This window comes from Thermobia domestica, chromosome 6, assembly GCF_964235325.1.
Source record: "Thermobia domestica chromosome 6, izTheDome1.hap1.1, whole genome shotgun sequence".
Taxonomy (NCBI): Eukaryota; Metazoa; Arthropoda; class Insecta; order Zygentoma; family Lepismatidae; genus Thermobia; species Thermobia domestica.
The window spans coordinates 9,378,827-9,404,829 of NC_137459.1; the positions used below are offsets into that span (position 1 = coordinate 9,378,827).

The 26,003-nt window shown below is 37.8% G+C and overlaps 1 protein-coding gene across 10 annotated transcripts in view; it reads right to left on the minus strand.

The window, feature by feature from the left end:
• p120ctn (adherens junction protein p120) overlaps positions 1-26,003 on the minus strand; it is a 360,526-nt gene that overhangs the window by 138,336 nt on the left and 196,187 nt on the right. For 8 of the 10 annotated variants that reach the window (XM_081761309.1, XM_081761302.1, XM_081761308.1 and 5 more), the window contains exon 4: positions 8,188-8,229. The exons of 1 other annotated variant lie outside the window; for it this stretch is intronic. In XM_081761309.1, coding sequence (XP_081617435.1) covers positions 8,188-8,229 — 42 coding nt within the window. Of the gene's footprint in view, positions 1-1,705; positions 1,866-8,187; positions 8,230-26,003 lie in introns of those variants that run through there. One more of the 10 variants, XM_081761304.1, reaches the window with a different exon arrangement.

Consider the following 26,003-nt stretch of genomic DNA (forward strand, 5'->3'; position numbering starts at 1 on the left):
TTCCAAAACCCCGAAAATAGCAACGATGGGAGCTGATTTGCTGACCTAACAGTTACATCAATCAATAAACAGGAAATCTGGCCAGCCTAAAAAATTTCATGGGTTTTAGTGTAATGAAGTGCACTGTTTACAAACAGTATTTCTTCCAGACATCAGTGGTAGAGCGCGTACCTCTGGTGTGTGGGGTCCCTGGATCAATCCCAGACAAAGTAAGTTTGTGGTGGACAACATCGTGTCCGTGGGTTTTCTCGGGGTACTCCCGTTTCCTTCCACATTCTCATTCCACCATCATTCACTTACCTAAATCACCCGTCTCCCTTACCCGAAACTACAATATTTCATTTTTTCTTCCCGACACACCTTCGGGAGAATGAGCTTTGTCCCGTGAAGTTGACCACCCGCCCCCCTGGAACTACTAAAAATTAAATTGGTATTGACAATATACCAAAATAAAAATAATGTCCCAGTGAAGTCTCCTTATATTTTGACTTCCCGTCTCGCCCTCGGAAAAAAATTTCTGGAAGTCTGTATATATATATATATATATATATATATATATATATATATAGGGTGTTTCAAAACAACACCGTCAACGTTTGGGAGGTGATTCCTGATATCAAGGTAATTCAAAAAGTGTAGCCCAACCTGGGTGCACAAATGCTTCCTTTCGGAGTTATAGGCTGCCGAAAACATAAACTTTAAAGGTCCATAGTTTCAAAACTATGGTACTTACCGTAGTCGGGTCAAGACTTTACTTAGGAGTTAATGTGTGTGCTATCCAGAAATACATGTTTCAAAATTTTAAGGTAGGGAGTTTCGCTACGGGCATTTAATTTGAAGTACTCGCCAACTACCTCTGTAAAAATTATTGCGGAAGTACCACAGGATTCTGAAACCTGGATATTTTGATAAGGCACATACTAGTTCCTAAATGAAGTCTTGACCCAACTACGGTAGGTCCCATAGTTTTGGAGCTATGGGCCTTCAAAGTTTTTTTTTCGTGTTTTCGGCAGCCTGTAACTACGAAAGGAAGCATTTTTGCACCCGGGTTGGTCTATACTTCTTGCCTTATCTTGGTGTCACGAATCACCTCCCAAACGTTGTCGGTGGTTTTGAAATTCCCTGTATATTATATATATATATAGGGAGAGCTACCTGACTTAAAGATTAATTTATGTGCCTTCTTGTTAAGTACGGTATTTATTCTTTAGAGAGGTTAGCAGTTAAACCCAAAATCGTCAATAGAAGAATCCGATCATATTCGAGCTCATAACGCACAGACACTGCGTCGTCACAAATTAGGTTGCATAGAAACGTTTATATTGCTAATTCAAATACAGAATGAGAGTCCAGACAGTAAACTGAAGCGTATAACGCTGCGGGAAAACCCACAAAGTGTATCCTTGGAAACTACGGTCAACTAAAGCATCTAGTAAAGCGACTGGTTGAGTTTGAATGCCACCTTTAGTATTAATGAATGAATCTTTGCCAGGCGATTGTTCAAATTGGAAGTCATAAACGGAATGTAATCTGAAGTGTTCAAAATTTATTTTGAAGTGGAAAAGTGGAAGCACTTGAAGCAGAGTGTCGTTCTACATAATCATTCAAAAATAAAACAAAAGAACTACTATCAAAGGAAAAAATATTAATTCCCAGAAATAAAATTGATTCCCAAGCAGTAACAAGAACCCTTGAATTTACTTACACATATACAAAGTCTGTGTCATGTAGCCACTGAGCCATCGTTACCAGCAACTAATCCACTATTTTTTAAAAACGTTAATATCACTGCTATCTGCATCCAACACTTGATAAAACCATGTTCAGAGACTTACTAATCACAAGTACAAGTGGAGTCATCTGTCTGAAGTACACTGAAGTACGGAAAACTGATAAGAAACAACTCAGCTGCCACACTTATCTCGCATAGGCCTTCGTTTCTGTTTGTACACTGCACACAAGGAACACATATTAAGTGACAAGTGCTCTCCGTACGGAGAATTAAAAAAATCTTGATTATTCAAATAAAAAAAATAAACATATATGATACACGTTTTATGTGATTTGGGACGCAAATTTCTAGTTTCAGAGTAATGGTAGTGCGTAAGATGTAGAAGTAAGACTTTTCGAATCATCGGACTTACAACAGTTGGAATGCTATTTTGTAAATTTTTGTGATCAAATGAGTTATAAAGGCTGTGATTACTTGTAACTGGAATCTGAAGATTAACCGATCCACTATTACCACTTAAAAGTGGGATGGTCTGAGCTTGTTTCTTTGACTGGACTGCAGCAATATTATATATATACGTTTTCGCGAACTGTATGCTCCCTTGAGGATTATCAGTTAAATATTTCAGGAATCCAAGAATAATACACTGTGTGTGTAATATTTAGTAAGTAGAAAACGTTTAATTTTTAAAGTGGTTTTCTATCTTTACCCACTAAGCGTAAAATGAAGGGCCATCCCGTCAACTTGCGAGGCCTCAAGCGACAGTGAACTATGGAGCCAACGATCAATGTTTATCCCAGGTATACACTCGGAGGGCCAAAGCCCTCCGGAGCTCAGAAAAAGAAAATTGCTATTGCCAATATATATCAAAATAATGCCCCAGTGCAGCCCACTCGCATTTTCGTCCCCCCCCCCAAAACAAAATCTGCCAGTAAAAAGGGTAAAAAAAAAAAAAAAATCATATCCAACCTGAATAAATTATTTTGCGCCGACTTTGATTTTTTCATGTCGATGATACCGATATCCCAGTATATACAGGGTCTTTATAAAATTATTATTGGACTCTAAGCCCTTGTCATTTGTCTTGCGTGCGTTTTTTTTTTCCTTTTTGCAGATTGTAAAAAAAAAAATAAAAAATGAAATTTGTTCCCTGGACAAATGTGGTTGTTATCATTAGGTTTCACCTCTACTTTAACAAAAACTTTTGGCGACGCGGGTTTGCATCAACGCAATGCAAAATTTGCGTTTTAGATTCTGATAAATGAGATAGCTATTATGATGGCTTTTTGTATTCTTTTTATGTTGCGATGCACACAAGTTGGCGAAGACTGGTACAGAATGACGCGGACAATGTAGGCCTGGCAATGCGATGCCAAATCCTGTCGATCAGTGACTAGGCTATGTTATAGAGCTTTGATTTAATGAAATAAATAAAACGAAATCTTTTAAGTTTTGCGTTCCACCTAGGCTTTTATGCCGCCGAAGCTAAAGGAGAGGGCGGTAATGAGAAATGAACGAAAGGATGGAATGAAGAAAGTGGGAGGAAACGACTGAACCCTGAGAAAAAGTTTTTTTTATATATATATAATGAACAAAATGTAAACAGTCCTGCGGCATGTTCAAACACTGCGTTTTCCCAAGGAGATAACACTAAAGAAGTACGTGGATCACTAATAATGAAGCAAAGGATCATTGTCCCATTTCAGTCCGTGCAGCTATTGACAGTTTCCTGGAAGATGGATCGACAGAGAAGGATAAATTTCTTGGTCTGCTCATAGCCCTGACCTGATGACTGTGGATTTACTTTTCTTTTGGGGACACGTAAAAGATCTGGCGTATTCTCAGAAAATTCAATATTTAAATTAGCGGTGTATACTAGTTTCACAGCATAGGCTACCATTGATCTTATGTATTATTATTACTAGTACTAGTAGTAATAATATACAAAATATGAGTAAAAAGAAACAAATAGTGATTGGCATGTTTTGGTTGTTCTTAGTTTTCCAATTATTACTGTGTCCCAGCGTAAATGAAATGGCATCATATCTCTGCGCAGATAACTTGTGGACTGCATCAATATGTATATATTTACAATGGCACTTCCCTATAAAGCCACCTTTGTTGCTGACGTTGGTTGTCACTCCGTATCAGGCTTCGTAAAATTTTGCGTACAGCAATGCAACGCAGGAATGTAAAAAGTCATTATAATTGCTATGCCGATTATCACAACCTAAATAGCAAATTTTGCATTGCGTCGACCCATACCGTTACCGAACTCCCGTTATACCATGCTGAATCAAATCAAGAGCATTTTCCGTGCTGAAACAAAGTAAAAGCAGTTTTTCATTAACCAGTTTGCAAGCACATCAAGAAATACTTGTAGTAATTTTGCTATTTGACCGCACGCGCGAGCTATGGGGAGCATTGCACCCAACTTTTTGACAAAAAAATGAAAATAACATCTATAAGAGGGCCACTCACCGAGCGACGAAAAGGTCTGTCACCCCGCTAGCAGACAATTCCTATTACGCCCTTGCCTTAAGTACATTGTTGTGCTGATTTTTAGGCTTATAAACAAACGTTGTATAATCAGTTTACTTTGTAACAGAAATAAACGTTGAGGGCTTTATGCAGAGTCGTTTTGACGTATGACTAGCTTCATACTACTGCAAGAAGCATATGTCAGTCAAAGTCTTAAGGCCCTGGCAATTTTCGTCGTAGTGTTTCATTTTTCCGCTAGATATCACTCACGACGCTCATCACAGAAAATTAAAACCGACACGTTCTCCAATTGAGAATACTCTCTGCGGGCCCCATTCAGTAAAGAAACTTGGCAGAATTTGCGGATCACAACACAACGTAAATAATGCATAAACAATTGCGTAACTGCAAAAGCGACAATCGCAACGTAAAATTCAAATTTTGCATTCCGTTGAAGCAAACCTTTTTTTTTTTTTTTTTTAAGGTAACCTCGGTTGTCCTCAAAATATGACACTGAATTTAGTTCAATTTAAACAATGAATAATGAACACAATGGCATCTATCCCACCAGACATGCTGGGCCACCAAAGGTGCACACATCTAAATCTACTAGACGAAAAAAAAGTATATTTTTTCATCGCATTAGTTCCATAAATCAGTTTCCCATCTGGGTTGTACGGTGAGAGTATGAATTCGAATGTTTCCTGTAGACCCTGTATTTAAAATAAGGGGAAAGTTATAGTGGGACTTATGCAGAGTCGTTCTGACGAGTGATTAGTGCCATACTAAAGAGTTCGACTAACATATGCTTCCTGCAGTAGTCAGGCTTTTAGTATGACGCTAATCATACGTCAAAACGACACTGTATAAGGCCCAGAAAGTCGATGTGAACCGTATTCTGAAACTACCGGAGTGCAAAGCTGTGGAACACGTTTTGTTTTCGAACCAAGTCTGTCACTGCCGAGCTTTACTACTTTTTTTTTTTTTTTTTTTTTTTCATTCTGACTACATGACCTACCCACCACAGCCTCCTGGATTTAATGGGCCTTCTGCAGAGTCAAAATTACGCATTATTAGTGTCATACTAACGAGTTTGATTAACATATGTTCCTTGCAGTAGTCAGTCTTTTAGTATAATGCTAATCTGACGTCAAAACGCCTCTGCATAAGGCGGAATGGCCCTAATTATCTTAGGCGAACGGTATAAATTATGCGGTTCCTCGTTATAAAGTTTCCACTATTCTCCATTCCTGTCAGACCCGAGTATTCGCCTAAGGTTTTTATCTTGAAATATTGTCTTGGATACTCTTGTTCCAGTTCACAACGAATCCACAATTTGCCCTATTTAAAATTCGAAAAAGTCGACAAGCTTTTACCACAAATATCGGCTCTATTAGACAGACAAATTCGAACAACAACACCCCGAGTATTACTATCACCCAACCTAAGTTTTAAACAAAACAGTCGCAGTGCGCAAATGTTCAGTTACTAATTCATAACCTTATCATGGACATGTGTGTTTCTATTATTTTGATATCTATTTGTATATGTGATACTGACAAGGAGACTTGCGGAAGTGTCACTCACCGATTTAAATGAAACTTTGCGCACTTGCAGAACATCGGAAATTAATCGACACGTGTTTTCTTTTTTTCGGCAATGGTGCGGGTTTAAGGGTAGAGACTAGTGCTGTCGAAATCGGTTTTTGAAAAAACCGAAAACCGGCTTTTGAAAAAATTAAATTTCATAAAACCGAAATGTCGGTTTTGGAAACCGCATTTGCTGTTTCGGTTTTCAAAACTGCATTTGCGGTTTTCGGTTTTCAGAAAACCGATTTTCTCAAAAACCGAAAACCGCAAATGTCACAAAAGTTCGACAGCACTAGTAGAGACCACTCTCTGAACGTTGGGGATGGTATCGAAGCATAGACAGGGGGGTTAGGACAGCTGATTCAGAATCTGACGTCAAAATTCAGAATGGCGGATCCAATATGGCGATTACAATTTCACAAAGTCTTCTAGTTTGAAATGCTGTATATTTAACCAAGAACAATCAATTGGCAGGGATTACTGCGAGGTGGTTGCAGACCGATTTGGAACCCCTTTCTGTAGTTATTTTAACAAGATGCTTGATTAAAGTGTGTCTTTTTACCTTCACTATTCGGGGTGCTTATTGAAAGTGACTCCCCTCCCCTCTCACTAGTCAGGATCGTATTTAAAGTGAGTCCCCTCTCCTCTTATTATTCTGGGTCCTTATTCCAGAGTCTAATGCAAAGTCGATTTTGTTATTAGATTCGTAGAGTGGTCACAAGTAATCAACTTTTGAATCTATTTTAAGAACAAAAGATTGCCTCAAAATTGAAACCATTCCTGCAGGAATAACTAGCAGGATTCAGCCTCTCGACGTGTTGTTTCTTCCAGACGATAGGAGAAACTTCTTGAGACAATTTTCTGACACTGACTTTTTCTACAACATTAATTTACATCTCCGTAATAATATAACTAAGATCCAAGCACTGATTGATAACCAATATTCTTCTCCCAGATTTGCAAATCTTATTAGGTATGCGTGGTACAAAAGCGGTTATTTGAAAAAGAAAAACCACGTGTATTTGAAAATCACATAACATTTTGTTTCAAAGATTGTGCAGCATTTTGCGATTTACAATGTTTATGCATCACACGCATTTTTTTTAAATGGAATATCATTACTGCAAAACGTTTTCTCAATAAATTCATGATTATAACAATTGAGAATGTATGAAGATCTGACATAGTGAGAGGCGAGGGGACTCACTATACATAAGCACCCCGAATAATGAGAGCTTCGGAGACTCATTTTAATGAACTAAGTACAGAAAAGGGTTTCAAATCGGTCTGCAACCTTCTCGCAGTAGTCTGCTGCCAACTATGATTGTTCTTTGCTAACTTCAGAGCATTTCAAACTAGAAGACTTTTTTTTAATTGTAATCGCCATATTGGATCTGCCATTTTGTATTTTGTAAATTTGACGTCAGATTCTAAATCAGCTGTTCTAAAACACCCTGGAATCATGTTTTCTTCTAGATTAAATGATTGTTTTCTGTATATGCTTCGATACCACCCCTAACGTTCAAAGGGTGGTTTCTACCCTTAAACTCGCACCATTGCTGAAATAAAAAAATACGTGTTGATTATTTTTCGATATTCTGCAAGTGTGCAAAGTTTCTTTCAAATCTGTGAGTGACACTTCCGTAAGTCTCCTTGTGAGAAAAGTATTAAGCAAGCACCAAAGAGGTCTTGAACTAGTCAAAAGAATAGCTTTCACTCCAAAGAGGTGTTCGTAAAGATCTCCATTACCTTCAGAATATTACTGACGATTTCTACTTCATGATAGTCATGAGTGTTGGAAGATACGACGCATATTCGAATCGCATTTTCTGTAAACCAGATGGCATCTCACAGATTTGATTAAGAGGATAGTAAGATTCCGTTCCCAACGCATCCATGCTATTTCACGCAGTCATATTGGTAAGTCTATTTTGAACAGCTAAGAATAGGAATTAGTGGAACATTTTATATTTGTAAACGATGGATTTCTTAAATAAACAAGTGGTTAGGACCCCAGTCTAAACAGCATGTTACACTTCATATTGATTTTTCTGAGAACAGATGTTAAACCTATTAATTAATCCGTTGATTGGAACCATGTCCAGCGTGAACCATCTTCGATATACAATTTCATGTAGACTCGCATGAAGAAAATGGTGTATACAACGAGAATCCAGAACAAAAGGACACTTCAATAAATCAATCGGTGTCCACATAGAATTTCTGCCTTATTTTAGAACGTAAACACATGTCCCAAACGTTGTAAAATGAATTCTAAGATGATATATGCTTTATTTTCTAGAGAAATCCTCACGTTTAAGATAGTCCACGAGTATTATTATATTACCTGAATATTTAATTAACATAATTCCAATTAATACTCACGTATATTGTGGCATGTCAGAGCCCTTTTCCTGTAGCACTCTCCTGAAAACAGAAATAAGAAAATAATTCAACGATTACTTACAAATTACTAATTATGTTCTCAAAAAATGTAATCTTACATGCTGAGAGAGGAAAACAGGCATATTTAACAAAGAACTTACGATGGGTGAATTCAGAATTTCCATATACAGTACTGTATATACATACACATTGCTGTTTGTGAAACTGTAGCATCGAGAATGAATTACTTTCGTTCTAACTACTTGTTAAATGTCTTAGTTCTTTCTAGCTAATTGTTTCATCTTTTGGGATGCTTCAAAACTCTCAGGATTTGCATGGCAAGGCATGACGTGCGAACGACTGCAATTGCAGAGAGATGACGTATCTATGAAGCCAGTAACATCGTTTGTTCGGTGTGTATACCGCGTAAGGGTAGTTTATACAGCATTTGAGGTAATAGACTCTGAAAAAAAAATAAACAAGCATCGTTTAGGATAGTCATTGTTCCTATCTGAAGTCAAAAAACGCAATAAAGAGAAGTGCGTTCAAACGGAACGGCAGTCTACTTACGGGAAGGCGCCTTCTCGTATCGCGTAATCGGTATAGATAGAGATCTTGCCGCCATGACGTAGTGGTCAGTGCAATGTGACTCAATACTAGATTACATATATTTTTCTGCATGGCCGTGACGGACCATATAGCGTTGTCCACAGAGTTAATTCAAGGCTGGATGGTTTAACAGCGTCTACTTACTGAATGTTGGATTGGCGGCACGCGTTGCTTTAATCGGCTTCCACGGACAAAAGACATCAGATTACAATGCGCGTGTGAACACCGTTGTTGGTTTGCTGAGTGGCAGACGGCCATATTTTGGAAACAGCGCCACTTCAACCTCTCCTACAATGATGGCCGTATACGCAATAGACGCAATCCCCCTTAGTGCAATCTGACAGCGTGTATTGTCAAACGTCATAGCGGCCGAACAGCACGTGTAATTGTGTGAGCCGCTATTGGGTACAATACACGATCTGGACTGCTATACATTGACGGCAAGTTCGGTACAACAGGAAAGTTCAACGTGCTTACGTCAAGTCAGCTTTTGAGCCCACATTGGACGTTATGTTTCAGCACTACAGTACCCGCTACATTGCGACTTGGAATATGCAAATCTTCTTTGACGAACGACCGGCAGCGCTGTTCCCCTGACCTACCATATGCAGGATAACGTTGATCGGCAACTTGTTTGTTACGGCTTTCGAACAGACGGTGTCTTGTGGACTTGCTTGGAAGGACTGCTGCAGGCTATAGTTCGGAATAAATCCAGCAAATGTTTGGTTTGATGCCACGACCTAGAATACATCTATTTGCATTATGTGCGTAGTTCACACATACTGATTTATCAAGAACAGAGGTGTTGTCCAGTTTTAAAATAATCAACATTTCTGTATAGTAATGTAACAAACGTGTGGTATAAATTTCATTGCACCGACACATTATTTCCGTTACAATTTTCACTCACAAACAGCAACAGCAGTGCGATTATGTTATCTATTATTCATAGGGTCACTCCATGCAAAGTGATCGAGAAAAAAAAATTGGAGCTCGACCTTTTCAATAATAATAATAATAATAATTTTTCATGAATGTTTATATCAGGGTACTTCAAAACCACAATTATTTTTCACATCATCCCATGGCGACGCAAAGGCTGGCGCCATTTTGCGTTTCTTTCGATTTTAGGCGTTTACGTTGTTTTGAATATCTCAGCATTTATTTGTCCTAACGAATTTGTCCTCACCTGATGTATTGCTGTTATATTAGTTAATCATACCCAAATCAACTTATTAGCTGAACTCTAACCGCCTTATGCAGTCGTTTTGAGGTGTGATTAGTGCATTACTAAATGTCTGACTACTGCAGGAAACATGTTAGTCGAATTCTTTAGTATGGCTCTAATCACGCTTCAGAACAACTCTGCATAACCAAAAAGTACACTTTCTTTAGTACAGAACTAATACGATACTAACTAATCGTGTGACTAAAGCTTGAGCTCTCTGAATACCGCCCACCAATATTATTTTGTTCAACCGGTATCTTATCTTTATATATTTTCCCGTTAAACGCAAATCATATTGTATAATTAATCCCAATATACTGTTTTCTTTACCATAAAATGAACGCAATTTTCTGTATAATGCTGAAACATGCACTCAAAATTATCAATCCGTTCAGCTTACTGTCAAAAGATTATATTAAGAGAATCTGTACACTTTTTCTCTCAAAGTGTCCATTTAGAAGCGAATGCACCCTCGATGATGATGTGAACATGGTACACACATTCTCTTTTATAGCCTCTCGCTCTATTTCAGTCTCTGACGATGTTGCCAGATCTGAAGATTAAAAAGTAGCGAGGTTCTCCAAAAAGTAGCGGATATGAACCATTTACAGCCCAAATATAAAAATGAATTATTTTGCATTTACACACTTTTACTAATCATATTCTCATCGATTTAATGGAAACACCTGGAGTTGTAAATACGTCAGATGTCTGGGTTTGCAACGGTCAGAAGGCGACCGCTGTTACGGACTGTGTGTTGGGGTAAACAATACTACGTCAGAAACAGTAGAACTGTACTGTACAATAAACTGGGTAGACGGAGAAGTATAAAATGGGCGACTTTTCTGATTTCCAAGGCGATATGATTGCTTAAGTCAGTTTTGTGGGCTCTGAAATCTTCTGTATTTTTTTTTCTTCCCCAGTTATTCCTCACTTCTCTAATTTATTTGCTAAATTCTTTATCTGGGAGCCGTAAGTTTTGGAAGTTTTTACTGTAACTGCATTATGTCAATATGGATAATACTTATATTCACACGATGTTCACGTTTACATAGTTCCGTACAACTGTTAGACCTAGGCATTAACAGACAACAACACGATCAGTCATATTGCAACAGCTCAAACTCAATAAAAGTTTAGGTTGTCAGATCTGGAGATTAAAAAGTACTGAAACAACATGCTGGTTTTAGTAAAACTATTATTTATTGTGAATAGAATACTAAAAATACGAGGAACATAAAAGTAATAATTTGTAATTTCAATTGAAATAAAGTAGCGTGATAACCTAAAAGTAGTGTGTCACCGAATCTGAAATTCTAGTAGCGAGGACACCTTAAAATCGCCCAACCCGCTACTTGTAGCCCGATCTGGCAACACTGTTCCTGCATCGAGCGGAGTCATCATATACCATCCCTTTAGCAGCCGTGGAAGCCCGAGAAACGAAATTTTCATGTAACGTTCTGACTTCCCGATATCACTGCGGACGTAATTGGCTAGGTCGCTTCTCTTCTAAGACAAGCAATGAAGGTTCGCCTGGGACTCATTTTAAACATTTTCAACCTTATGCAACTACTGCACGAGCGTCTTAAGACGTTAATTCACACACAAGCAATAGACTAACGTATGATACCAAACATTCGTATTTTTTGCCTTAGATAAGGGTTTTCTTTTCACTACAGTTATTTGAAATTAAAAGAAAGTGCATCATGACAATGACTATGTATATTGTTTCAAAATATGATTTTAAAAATCTACGAACTACAGAGGCAAGAAAAAATCAATAGTTCTGACAAAATATCGAGCGTATATGTACGGTTATAGAACTCACTACGAAACTGAGTAGTTTTCCTCAACCAACTAAATGAATGATTGGACGGTACCTTTACATATAAAACCTTGATAACTTACTTTCATATTTCAAGGTTTGAAGTCTGTTGTATATTGAAGTATTTTATTAAATAGTATAATTAAAATAAAAGATATTTTAGATTAAATCCTATTGCTTTTCAGACAAATTATGTTTTCAAATTTCGAGCAATTTGATTATTTCAGAACTTGGAACTGTTCCTATGTAAAATACTTACTAGGAAAATTGACTCAAAAGATTTACTTTCGACCTTTAAGGTAACCGAACCGAACAGACCATTAAAGATTATTTTCCTGAAGACAAACAAATTTAAGTTTCCAGGGGTGCAGAGTGAGAGCAACTGACAACACAAGTGCAATAAAAACAAATAGTATAGACATTTTATGCTGTCTTACTATAACTTAATTGTGAATGTACTTATATAATGATAGACGAACATTACAACTGGGATAGGATCCGTTGTATTCTACATTTCAATTAGTTTAATAATAAAATGAATCTACCATAGTAAACACCATACGCGTAATTTTTTGGGGGGTTCTCCCATTTTTCTCGCCCAACCATTTTACTCATCATCATCAGCGTCTCCCTGACTTTGAAGCATAAATAAATAAATAAGTGATATGAAGGAGAGGACAAACTCTACACGTCATTAGCGTTAAACGAAAAAAGTAGCCAAAACACAAGCTATAGCCTACACCAATCAACTCATACATGAGTTTAGGAGCAGGGATTACTTTAGGCTATTCACTTTGACGATGCAACGTAGCGGAGGAGGTAGAGAAATTTAAAAATGATCAAAAATGACCTATATTAGTGTTGAATCCGTAGTTTCCGGGGTCGATGAGAGAAACAGTGACACTTCTGATGCTGTTTCAATCCAATTTCAGCCCTGATAGTTGGGGAGGGGGAGGGTACGATGTAGGGGAAGGGACAAACATTTAAAAATAATCGAAAATCACTAATATTAGTGTCGAGTCCATAGTTTTAGGAATAGCTGAGATTAACAGTGACATTTCTGATACCGTGTGCCGCACCACGGAGGAGGGGGAGCTATATATAATAATGATTGAAAATGACCAATATTAGTGTCTAATCCATAGTCTTCAGGATCATTCAGATGAACAGAGACATTTCCAATCCGGTTTAAATTCAAAATAAGCCTCGCCACTTGGAAAAAAAATGAAATGAAATATTTGAGTTTTACGTCCCACGGTTATGCCGGTTAGGCTAAAGGAGACGGTGATGATAAATGAATGGAATGGTGGAATGAAGAAAATGGGAGGAAACGGAAGAACCCCGAGAAAACCCACGCACACGGTGTTTGTCCACCACAAAGTTCACTTGGCTGGGGCTCGGATCGAACCCGGGACCCCAAACGCCAGAGGTGAACGCTCTACCACTGAGCCACCGCGGCCCCTTCGCCACTTGGAGGAGGGGGAGAATTTTATATATATATATATATATATATATATATATATATATATATATATATATATATATATATATATATATATATATATATAATGACCGAAAAAGGCCACTATCAGTGTCGAATGTATAGTTTTCTGGGTCTCTTAGATGAACAGTGATACTTTCGATCCCGTTTAAATCCAAAGTCAGCCCCGCATCTTGAGGAAGGGGGGAAGGGAAATACATAAAATTGATCAAAAATAACCCATATTAGTGTCGAATCCATAGTTTCCGAGGTCGCTGGGATGACCGGTGACACTCCCGAACCCGTTTAAATCCAAATTCAGCCCCGCAACTGGAGAGGGGGAGATGATAAAATGATCGAGAATGACCTATATTAGTATCGAATCCGTGGTTTTCGGGGTCGCCGAGATGATCAATGATCTTTCCGATGCCGTTTAAGTCGATGTCATTAAAAACGAAAACAGCATATTACACGGGTACTAAACACATGAGATACGGAGTTGTGCACTTGAATTTTCATTTCAACCCAACGAAGCGGGTAATATATGCTAGTTAATATATCTTATTTAGCTCAACAAAATCTCATGCGCAGTTTTCGAGAAAGGAGAAAAACTACCTTTTCGTAAACCTGAAAATTCATGCTGTTTGAAAACATGAAATAATAGAGATGTTTACACGTTTATGCACATAGTACTTTAGACATAGAATGGCCGGGCGTATTGCAATCGCTAACGCTGTCGTCCTTGGTGCCAGTAGTCCCGGATTCGATTCTTCGGTGGAAAAAGTGTAAAAACTTTTTCAGGCTAGCCATCTTGGATGAGGCTTTCCTGGGTTAACCTGATTCACACAAGGCAAATACCGGTATGGTACCTTACATGCAGGTCACAGGCCACTTCCTTGCTTCCCTTTTCTCGAATAGTGTGATCGTCTAGGAACGCCATCCCTGATGTGTGATATGATAACATGGCCGTAGATGCCAAAAGCCCAGAAATGTAATTCCTAATCCCAATTCTTTCAACATAGAACCGTTGCTAATGTATCAATTTTAGTTTTTTTTTAAAAAAATGTCTTGTACTAGCTTGAGAGACTGTCGGTTAAATTTAGTGAATCCTTTGGCAAAATTTCCCAAATCAATCTCTGCAAAAAACTTAGAAATGCATATAACCATGGATACGTAACTCCATTTTTATGCCTACATTTGAAACTCAACCCGGCCCTAAGAATTAAACATTAAATACATGAGGATAGGCGATACAACGAGCACATTTTTAACAACAACGATCTCTACCAAACGACGTGTGTAAAACTGTTTGAAATGTTACCAATTAGCTCTTGCACATGTAATTAACTTGGGATGCGTGTCAGGTTTTCACCGCAAAAAGAGAGCTTGCTGTAAATAATAGTCTTTTACAAGGGATCCGAAACAACACATAGCAAGGCCAAGCAACCAAGTCAATACACTACTTTTCCAGAAAACAGAACTGCAATGAACCAAGGATGACGCAATGGAAAGAAAGAAATTTTCACAAAGACGTCAACATCTGTTGACAACATTGCGTTTTGCCAGTGATATTATTATTATTATTATTGTTATTAATAATAATAATAATAATAATAATAATAATAATAATAATAATAATAATAATAATAATAATAATAATAATAATAATAATAATAATAATAAAGTGCGGACACTACGTATATATATGTATTAATGCATTGCTATGAAAAGAAAACAACTTGCACTGATTACTTCACAACTGCTACACCAGATAGCTTTATCCGTTCCCTCGTGGCCAAACTGCAGAACACTTTGGTTTGGTAGTTGTTCATATTAGGGATGGCCACAAAGTTCCGGTTTCGAAGATTTTCAAATACACGTGGTTTTTCTTTTTCAAATAACCGCTTTTGTACCACGCATACCTAATAAGATTTGCAAATCTGGGAGAAGAATATTGGTTATCAATCAGTGCTTGGATCTTAGTTATATTATTACGGAGATGTAAATTAATGTTGTAGAAAAAGTCAATGTCAGAAAATTGTCTCAAGAAGTTTTTCCTATCGTCTGGAAGAAACAACACATCGAGAGGCTGAATCCTGCTAGTTATTCCTGCAGGAATGGTTTCAATTTTGAGGCAATCTTTTGTTCTTAAAATAGATTCAAAAGTTGATTACTTGTGACCACTCTACGAATCTAATAACAAAATCGACTTTGCATTAGACTCTGGAATAAGGACCCGGAATAATAAGAGGAGAGGGGACTCACTTTAAATACGATCCTGACTAGTGAGAGTTAACGCACAGACCTCAAATTCAACTGAAAAATAGTAAGGGTTTACTAAACGTGTGTACAAAATTTCAATCTTCTATCATGAATAGCAAGGGCGGAGAAAATATTTAGCAATGAGCCCCACAAAGCCCGAGATTACTCCAAAAGACCCGGATGTTATATAAAAATTTCCTAAGACATCTCTAATTATCCTAATATCATGATTCGTACATCATTCTATTCAAAATAGAACAGCTTTCAAACGGCATTCACATATTTTTAGTATGTATCTGAAGCTGGAATATTGCGAAAATACACTTTTTAAAAACCGTTTTGCCCTCTGGACTCCCATATTTTAACGCAAAGATCTGAAAAATACTAAGGGGTGCATTGAATATGTGTGCAAAACTTCAATCTTCTAGGTGCAAAAGTAAGCCCGCCAAAAAAAAAAAAAAAAAATGAATATAGGCCATGAACATAGGTGAAAATGAAAACAAAATAATAAGTTTTTAAGTTATGACGTCATCAGCCCTATGTCTCAACGCAGAAAGGCATGAAACCATACGTAACGTGTTCTACAACACCTCTAGACTTTAAAAAATACGGAAGTAAAAAAGCTTTATTGGTTCTTTTTTATTCGAATAATGAAGACAATAATTTAGTGCCTTTAGATAGGTACTAGAACTTAAAAAGGACTAATAGAAATACCTTACTGTCAAATACTATGACTTATTTCGAACAAGGAACAAAATCACAAAGGATTAAAAAAAAACTGACTTTTTTTTAAAAGATTTTATTTTGAAAAAGTGCATACATATTATACCTAGCTTCCCAAGTGCAAATTTTATTTGATACTTATTCGCCTAGTGAAATTAGAGCTAGGAATTCTTTCAATTATTGTTTGAAAACTAAATCTCTGTAGTTTAGAACTTTACCATCCACAAAGTGAAACGAAACTTACTTGCTCACATTTTATTATATTGTTATAATTAGTAAGATGAATAACAAGCCTTATACTTTGTAAGGCTTTTTCAAAAAATATCCTGAATGAAACCGGTTTGGAAAAACACACTAACAGCATACCATCGCCCTGTTATCTACTCAATTTCTTAATTTTATTGCAAGACCCTGAATTGCAAAGAGAAGTTTGTAACAGTATGCGGGAATCTATTATGTTAACAAACATATTTGAAACAGTATAGACATTTATTGCAAATTTTAAATATGTTATTGTTAGTTCGCAAGATAGGACTTGAAAACGGTTATTCGAAGTACCTGTAAATGTGCTGTCATCTACTGAGCAGCAAAACAAACATTACCAAGTTTTGATATTGAACACGTGACGTTTGTTTCACATTCTTAAAAGTACACCAAGGCTTCCAAACAATCCTAAGTATTGCAAGCGAAACTCGAAATCAGATCTACCACGAATATGGTTCCTTGAGCAATTTCATCTTCAACGTAATTCTCCTATGCATTTTAGGAGGGCGGGGATTTGCGTTCTATTCTACGATCTTGTTAAGTTAATTGATTAGGCCTAAATCGAATATGTATTTATTAAGGAGGCTGCATACGATTTCCTAACTATACATAAAACTATATGAAATGACTGACAAAATAAAGGGGTACTTCCGTTTGACTTGGAAAGTAGAAACTTAACATGATTGTATGTTTACGGGACTAACCCACAGGAAATTACAAAAAGTAAGGATTTTTAATTTTTAGGGGTCAAAAGGGGGGATGAAGAAATTCCCCATGTTATTTAAATAAGCAATTTTTTGGACATACGATCTCATATTTTAGGTACTTGGAATAAAAACTTGAAATTTTGCATGCTTCTACCTTTCCGTTATTGTTACATAACTAAATCACCAAAGGTAAAAATGCCTTATGCAGAGTCGTTTTGACCTATGATTAGCGTCATACTAAAGGCCGACTACTGAAGGAAACATATGTTAGTCGAACTCTCTAGTATGACACTAATCACCCTTCATAACGACTCTGCATAAGGCCTTCCAAGTTTAGAGTGGTTTTATGGGGAACTGAAAAATTGTTTCCATGTTATTTATATGGGACACCTTTTACACCCTACAATTATCGGCCACTTCCTGTACAGTTACAAAGATTAAATTTGACATGATTGTAGGTTTTCTGACTAACCCACAGAAAAATTGCGAAAACATTTTAGTTGTTAGGAATCTGAAAGGGGGATGAAAAAATCCGTTATTTAAATGGATGTTTTCTTGTGATAGAAAATCTAATCTTTTAGATAGTTGAAATTGAGCAGAAAACTTGAAATTCGGTAGAATTGTGGGTTTTGTCCCCAGCTCACCAAATTCAGCAAATATTAAGAGCAAATGCACAAAATTCACTCTTGATGGAAAGGCTGACACATAAGAAATTCGAGGGTCTGGGGGACGGAGCCACCAGCTAGTCAAAGGCTAGTTAACTAAATGTAAAGCTTTGCTTGACTCATAAGCTTTGCGAATTAGTTTTCATAAACGCTTTTTTTAATGTACAGGGTGTCCGAGAAGTCCTTCCCTGATTACAGAAATTGATAACTCAGGCTAGAAATAAGATAGAAATATGAAACTGGTGTTGAATTGTTTACAAACTATAAAAGTTTTTGTCTGTGTTAGGTTTGTTCTGTTCTGTTTTACCAAATCTCAATTTTGTTTGTTTTAGGTTTGTAGGACTTAAGTAAGAAGCCCAAGAAGCCATGCCAACCAACCAGGAGAAGGCACAGTGTGTCCTGTGGTACCATGAGACACGATCACCAACCACGGTGCAGAGACAGTTCCAGACAACATTTGGGAGGACTCCACCTGATGTCAAGAGCATTAAAGCCTGGTATGAGAAGTTCAAGAACACAGGGTCGGTTGCTGACCTTCCGAGGTCTGGTTGACCAAGAACCTCAGCAGAAACGGTGGAGGCTGTGCGGCAGTCTTTTCTGAGAAGTCCTAAGAAATCGGTGCGCAGGGCCTCACGTGAATTACAGATGCCAAAAAGCTCTATCCATGACATTTTACACAAAAGTTTATTGTTTCGTGCTTACAAAAAAGTGCAACTCGTTCAGGCCTTGTTGCCCGACGACGGTACACGTCGATATGACTTTGCGGTCGAAATGCTATCACGTATTGAGGACGATAATGGTTATCTCAGACGAATTGCCTTTTCCGACGAAGCGACATTCTTTGTCAGTGGAGTAGTGAATCGCCATAATGTACGCATTTGTGGTTCAGAACCCCCCAGGGAGGTCAGGGAGTTCACCAGAGGCAGTCCAAAGGTGAATGTTTGGTGCGCGTTATTGCACGATCGAATTATCGGGCCATTCTACTTCGCTGAGGATACCATCACATCTGCAGTGTACCTGGATATGTTGCAGCTGTATGCTGTTCCTCAGCTGCTTCAGTATCGCCCCGATGTCGTTTTTCAGCAAGACGGTGCACCACCTCATTAGGGTTTGGACGTCCGTGCCTATCTCGATAGGACATTTCCTGGGCGATGGATTGGTCGTGATGGACCAACAGCTTGGCCTCCACGCTCTCCTGACATAACCCCATTAGACTTCTTTTTATGGGGTTATGTCAAGAATGAGGTCTACCGAACACGTGTACCAGATCTTGAAACCCTGCAGCAACGAATAACCACAGTCGTTGCATCGATCCCTCCAGTGATGTTGGCTAATGTGTGGATGGAAATTGAATATCGCCTAGATGTGCTACGTGCTACCAAGGGTGCTCATGTGGAAGTGTACTGATGTGACCAAAACTTTTATAGTTTGTAAACAATTCAACACCAGTTTCATATTTCTATCTTATTTCTAGCCTGAGTTATCAATTTCTGTAATCAGGGAAGGACTTCTCGGACACCCTGTAAGATGTAAGAGCGTTACAATGAGAATAGTAGCAACTGCATTTCTCTCACCAGTGGAGTATTTTACAAGCAACCGAGACTACAGGCGGTAGCTCCTCTGCAACATAATAATAATAATAATAATAATAATAATAATAATAATAATAATAATAACACATTAGTTTCTATATATTTTTCGCAAACCTGAATACATTCTAAGACACAGGCGTTAACGCTTTGAACTCAACCCCTCTCGCTTTATTAGAGACTATCGATGTGTGTGACAATCAATCATTTGATGTACCACTGTCTATGGGAAGCAGGAAGTCGTATAACTACTTGGAGTGCTTGAGTATCCACGTTGGTTCTACATACATTAATAATGTGCTATCGAGTAACGGGCTGGTAAACAGGTAACTTTCCTTTGGATTTATCGGCGTCCGCCACCGGAGCAACAGAGTAAATGGAAATTACAGAGGAATGCTATAGCAGCCATTTTGAGGGGTTGCTGATTATTGTTTACGGGCATCATTCAGTAGCGGTTTGCGTCAACGGATTGCAAACTTCTCATTTTACGTTGCGAATGACGCCATTGCAGTTACAATTATAATCTGTTTCACATAACCTGATAGGAAAAAGAAGTCCCCCCGCAACCACGCTCAAGTACAAGTGAATGTTGGTGTTCCGTGTTCCACTCGGGATTGATAGCGAAAAGGAACAGCAGTGCTTTCTCAACATCAGGTGCGAGCGAATTGACGTACGAATTTAGAGTTTACACGATTCTGTTTATTAGAAAAGCTTCCCTCCCTGTGAAGGTCAACGACTTGCTTTCCCCTTCTGCAGTGGTAAGTGGTGGGAGATAAGGGAGTTTACTATCATGTTGCCTAAAATAGACTTTGGTGCATTATTTGCGATGGATTGTAATCCGTACATTCTGCGGAGTACTTTACGGAATGAACCCCTCAGTTAGTACTCTCGCATGGAGAACGTGTCAACTTTCATTTACTGTGGTGAACATTGACAGTGATATCTAGCGAGAAAATGAATTAGTACGAAGAAAATTGTGAATTCTTATTAATTAATTAATTTATTTATTTTACAAAGTAAACTGTAGAACGTTTGTAAGCCTAAAAATTGGCACAGTGGATTTAAGGTCAAACAGCAAAATCACTATACATACTCTGTATTTCGTGATGGAATAGCAACTGATGAACGAAAAACTGCTCATGCTTTGTTTCACAACGGAAAAAATGCTCTTGGTTTTTCCAGCATGGCATAACCAGGCACTTTCAGTAACGATTTGTGTCAATGCAATGCAAAATTCACTATTTATGTGTAGGCCCTTATTTATATGTTGTGTGCCCCTGTACTCTAAATAATTTGCCGCCCCCTGCACAAAATTTGCCGCCCTTCCCGAAAACGATTAATATTACAGTTAAATTCATAGTTTTTGGGATCTCTAAAATGAATAGTGACAGTGTTAATCTAATTCAAGTTCAAGGTCATACTCCACTCCCCAGGGTGTGGGGGCGAGATTTTGAAAATATAATCGAAAACGACATATATTAACGTTGAATTCATACTTTTCGAGGTTGCTGAGTTTAACGGTATCAGCTTTTTTGATATTCAAGTTCATCCTCAAACCCTTGGGGTAGAGGTGGGACAAAATGACTTTTAAAAATAATAATAGATAAGTTTGCTAATTAGTAACTACTGTAATTAGAGCGAATTAAACACATTTTAACATATTTTCTCGATCTTGCGCGTGATCTGAGGGTTGCTAGTTTTAAATATTACTTTATTGTGAATCTTAAAAATAATTCCAAAATTTTGCCTCCTGCTAAAACCTGTCGCCATTCTGTGCTCGGGCAGAGCAGAGAATAGCACTTACCTAAATACGGGCCTGTTTAGGTGTGATAATCGACATAAAAATTATAATGACTTTTTGCATTTTTGCGTTGCAATGCTGTACGCGGAAAGACTGATACGGAGTCACAACCAACGTCAGCAGCAGAGGCGGCTCTTTAGGGAAGTGGCATTGGTAAAAGGAAAATAACATTTTATCGATGCAATCCACAAATTATCTGCGCAGAGGTATGATGGCATTTAATTTACGGTAGGATACATTAATGGTTTGAAGCCTGAAATTCAACCAAAACATATCAATCACTATCTGTTCGTTGTTAGGCATATTTTGTATATTATTAACAATTTAGAAGGTTAGCGATAGTCCATGCCGTCAAACGACTTTACACCGCTGATTTAAGTCTTGAATTAACTTAGCATACGCCATATCTGATACAAGATAAAAGAAAATACAAAGGTGTCAGATCAGGGCTACGAGGCGGCCAAGGAATTCAGTGCACCAATAATCTTTCGTCTTTTAAAATAGTAAGGTACGTTTGAATGTGATGCGGCGTTAATGGTAATTTAACAAAAGGAAATTGTTTATCGTCCTGTACTTACGTCTTTTGGGCGAAAGGAGACATAACAGAGAAAAAGAACAAGAAAATTAATAGGAAAAAACGTCCACCATAAATTCACATAATATAGGCTCGAACCTTAAGTTCTTTTTAGAAGAGCAGAATACTTTAAAACTACCACAGTAACTTCTACGAGTCACAGTAACTTCCAAATATCTCTGGAACATATTGATTCCAGAGCTTGCAAGCTAAACACAGACGCAACAAATGGGAAAGAAAAATCATAAACCATTGTTTTAGATGTAGAAAAAATAAACTACAATAAAAAAGACGCTACCAGATTAACTTTAGTCTTTAACCCTTACAGCTAATTCTATTAAATCGATAGCAAAGAGAATACATTCACAAAGGAAAACTTATTAACGGAACGGATAAAAATTTTGAGAAAGGGTTGAATTCAACACCGGCTGCTAAGTACAGAACAAAGGAACAAAAGATGTAATTAAGAAACTGTAGATTCCAGTACAAGTTATTGCTAATGGTTAAATTATGCGCCGTTTTTAGGAGACGCTAAAAATCCTTGGAATAATGTTTCACTGATAGAAACAAGTAGACATTTAACACAAATTTATTTCTATAAAACATTAACAATGAGTAGCAGGACTAAAAATTCAATAATTACAATTTTGTATCTTTTGAAAAAAAAAAAAAAAGATTATGCTAAGCAATCAAAACGAAGGCGAATTATCTAAATATTAATTTTTTATTTGGATTTCCCACGGTTATATCTTAAAGCAAAATGAAATATTTAATTTTAACGTCCAAAGATTATACCCTTTACGCAAAAGGAGACAGATGAAGAAGGCAAGTGAATGATGAAGAATTGGTGGAATGAGAATAGGGGAGAAAACGAAAAATGAAGTTTTACGTCCCACGGTTATGCCGGTTAGGCTAAAAGAGACGGTGATGATGAGAGATGAGTGAAATGGTGGAATGAAGAAAGTGGGAGGAAACGGGAGAAAACCCACAAGCACGGTGTTTGTCCACCACAAAGTTCACTTGGCGCGAGCAAGGTTTGAACCCGGGACCCCAAACACCAGAGGTGAACGTTCTACCACTGAGCCACCGCGGCCCCCATGTGGGAGGAAACGAGTGTACCCGAGAAAACAGACGGAGACGATGTTGTGCACCATTTGTGGCCGTAGATGGTCGTTCGGATCCTTCACGTGTGTAATACTTGGGACCATTTTTGAATGTTTCAATCCATTCGTAAACAGTCCGTTGCCTCAAGACACTGTTCCTATATTATGCCGAAAGTCTTTGGTGGATTGCGGTCCCTGATCCATCTTCCGACCACAAAAACCGGATCACTGCTCGTTGTTCCTCTTTGATGCAAACTTCTAATGGAACGGCCATGATCTATCTGCAGCAGAAGGAAGACAAATTGAGGAATTAGGATCAAACTTTTACAGCATGACCACAACAGCATAACAATAAAATAAACGAGACAGAGGTCAGTGTAAACAATATAAGAAATTGCGGATAATTTTTGACTTACCCTCGTATGTAATAACTTATTATTTTTCCATATCATGCTTGAGAGAGAATTAAATTTATTGCGTACTCCACTGATGTGCGCAGTGCATCTTTAGACTATTCTTTTTACTTGCCGGACAACAACAGTAATGCTCCTTACACAGAATTCCAGGTTTCTATTAGTGGTTGGTACAAAAACCTGTTTCTCGGTTTTCAATTTTTGGAAAGACTAAAACCGGTTTTAGAAACTTTCAAAAAAATCTGATTTTCTATCAAAACCGGTTCAGTTTTACATTAAAAAATCGAAATTCTGTTTTACTACATACCGGTTTTTATAAAAAGAAAACGTCTCTGCCCATCTCCAGTTTCTATACACACACAATACATTCAATAGATTAGCATACGAAAATTATGCTCAATAGAGCGCTATGGGCACTTCTTAAAAATCGAAACATCTCAGCCACTCCGCGTGTTTGAAGTGAACTGACAGCAGCAATTTCTCACTGTTTCCTAGGCGGTTGAAACCAAAAGGTAGAGAGAAATACACGGCTCTCTTTCTACATATACAAGCCTTTTTGTAGAACCACCAAATGTTTCGCAGTCACGACATGCCACATGATATTAATGTTCGCGCCATCCTGTCCGAATAATAGCCCTTGACATTTAAGATGTCCCAAATGACCTAACCATCAATTCTTTCCATTACCATCTTTTATCTCTCCTTATTTATAGCTTAGTTTTGTGTTACACGATCATTGATTTCTTCGTAAAGGAGATGCAGGCCATCTTGTTAAGATGCAGAATAATTCTTCGTGAGGTAATTTGTAATTATCATCCTGTGTCAATAAACAATTCTGCTGCACTTGTCTCTACCTTACATAAATGTTACATCTTCAACTAAATAAACACAATCTTCCTTATGAGGCCCAACGAAATCTTGACATCGTTTTGTTTACACAGTAAGACGTTGGTTTGAGGTCAAATGTTTTCATAATTCTTCCATAAAATGAATTATATAAGGTGTTTCAAAACATTAGTACAAATTTTAGAAGTATCTTCTCATAAGATTATCTTGGCATTGAACATTAAGATAGTTAATTAAGGAAGTCAAAAGTGAGGACATATACGAGGGTAAATCAATATGTAATTGCAATATTTTCTATTTTTTAAAGTTGGCTCTACAGCATTGTGTGCTCAGCAGACGCTAGGTGTCACCGTTGGCTTTGCCTGTGGTATGTTGCATCGTTAAATCAGTTTGCTTTGCGCTATTGCGAAGTAAAGATGGCCGCGACACTCTCCGTGTGCATTGTCATCCGTTGTTTGTGGTGTTAAGTTATACCGGGAGCGGTAATTCATAGACTTTCAGCAAAATACGGAGACAACGTATTGCCAGTGAAGTGTTTATCAGTGGATTGAACAGTCAAAAATTGTCGATTGAACGTGAAGGATGAGGAAAGAGCAGGGTGTCCAGCTACTGAACAACTGATGGCATTATTGAACGAGTCCGTGCCTTGATTCTGAATAGCAGACGCAACCAAAAACCTACTGTGCAATGCCCAAGTGGAATGACAATTCGATTTCTGTGAGCGAAACATGTAGCTGCGGCTGAAATTCACCGGCAGCTGGTAGAGATTTATAGAGACTGTACTGTCTCGTCGTCATGTCACAGAATGGCGTCGAAGGTTTGCGGCTGGTAGAGAAAACGTCATCAACGAGGAGCATAGTGGCCGACCCATCACGGCATCAACAGATTTAAAGACAGCTCGCGTGGAGGAGCGAATTCAGGACAACCAGAGGACCACGTTATGCACCTAGGGGGCCATCGCTTTGCTTGAGACGTGGAGGTGAAACACTTCATGACAACGTGACTGAACACGCAAGGACAGGATTTTTAGCAGGAGGGAATCTTCAAACTCATCTCATGATGCGACAAGTGCCTCAATCAATATGAAGACTATGTCGTAAAATAACTTAATGTATGTAGCTACTATCTGCTCGCTGTATTGGTTGTATGAAATAATACATACACGTTTCACTGCAGGCATTGTAACCTTACTTTCTGACCACCCTTCTTAAGTAGTTTTCGACATCGTATATAACATTACGTCCTTCTCGTCACAATAAATAAATAAAATTTGCAATTTTTCGAAGTTACTGTTAACAGATATCTGGTGGTGAGGAAAACTTCCGCTTTCAACTGCACAATCAAATGTTTTTCCCTTTTAGGCATTGAATCTCGAACACAGTAAAACTTACGCCATTTCTAAGTAAGATATCTAAATTTTAATCCACGGAGATGAATAAAGTACACAACTACTTTGTACTAATTATTTTTGTTACGACCGTTTCATGTGTCCGTGATCTCGTGACTAGATATTTTAGTTCGCACGCAAGAAAGGTTCGACTCCCGGTGAATGCTCTCGTAGTTTGGATTTCGTGCAACAATAGAAAAAAAAATATTTAAGTTTTCGATCAGACTTGGAGGATTAAGATAAAGCACAAGTGAATAAGAAGGAAGCACAAAAGTTGTGAAGCCAACGAAATAGAGAGTTTGTCTTGAACTTTACGAGAAAGAAGAAAGTTACGTAACAT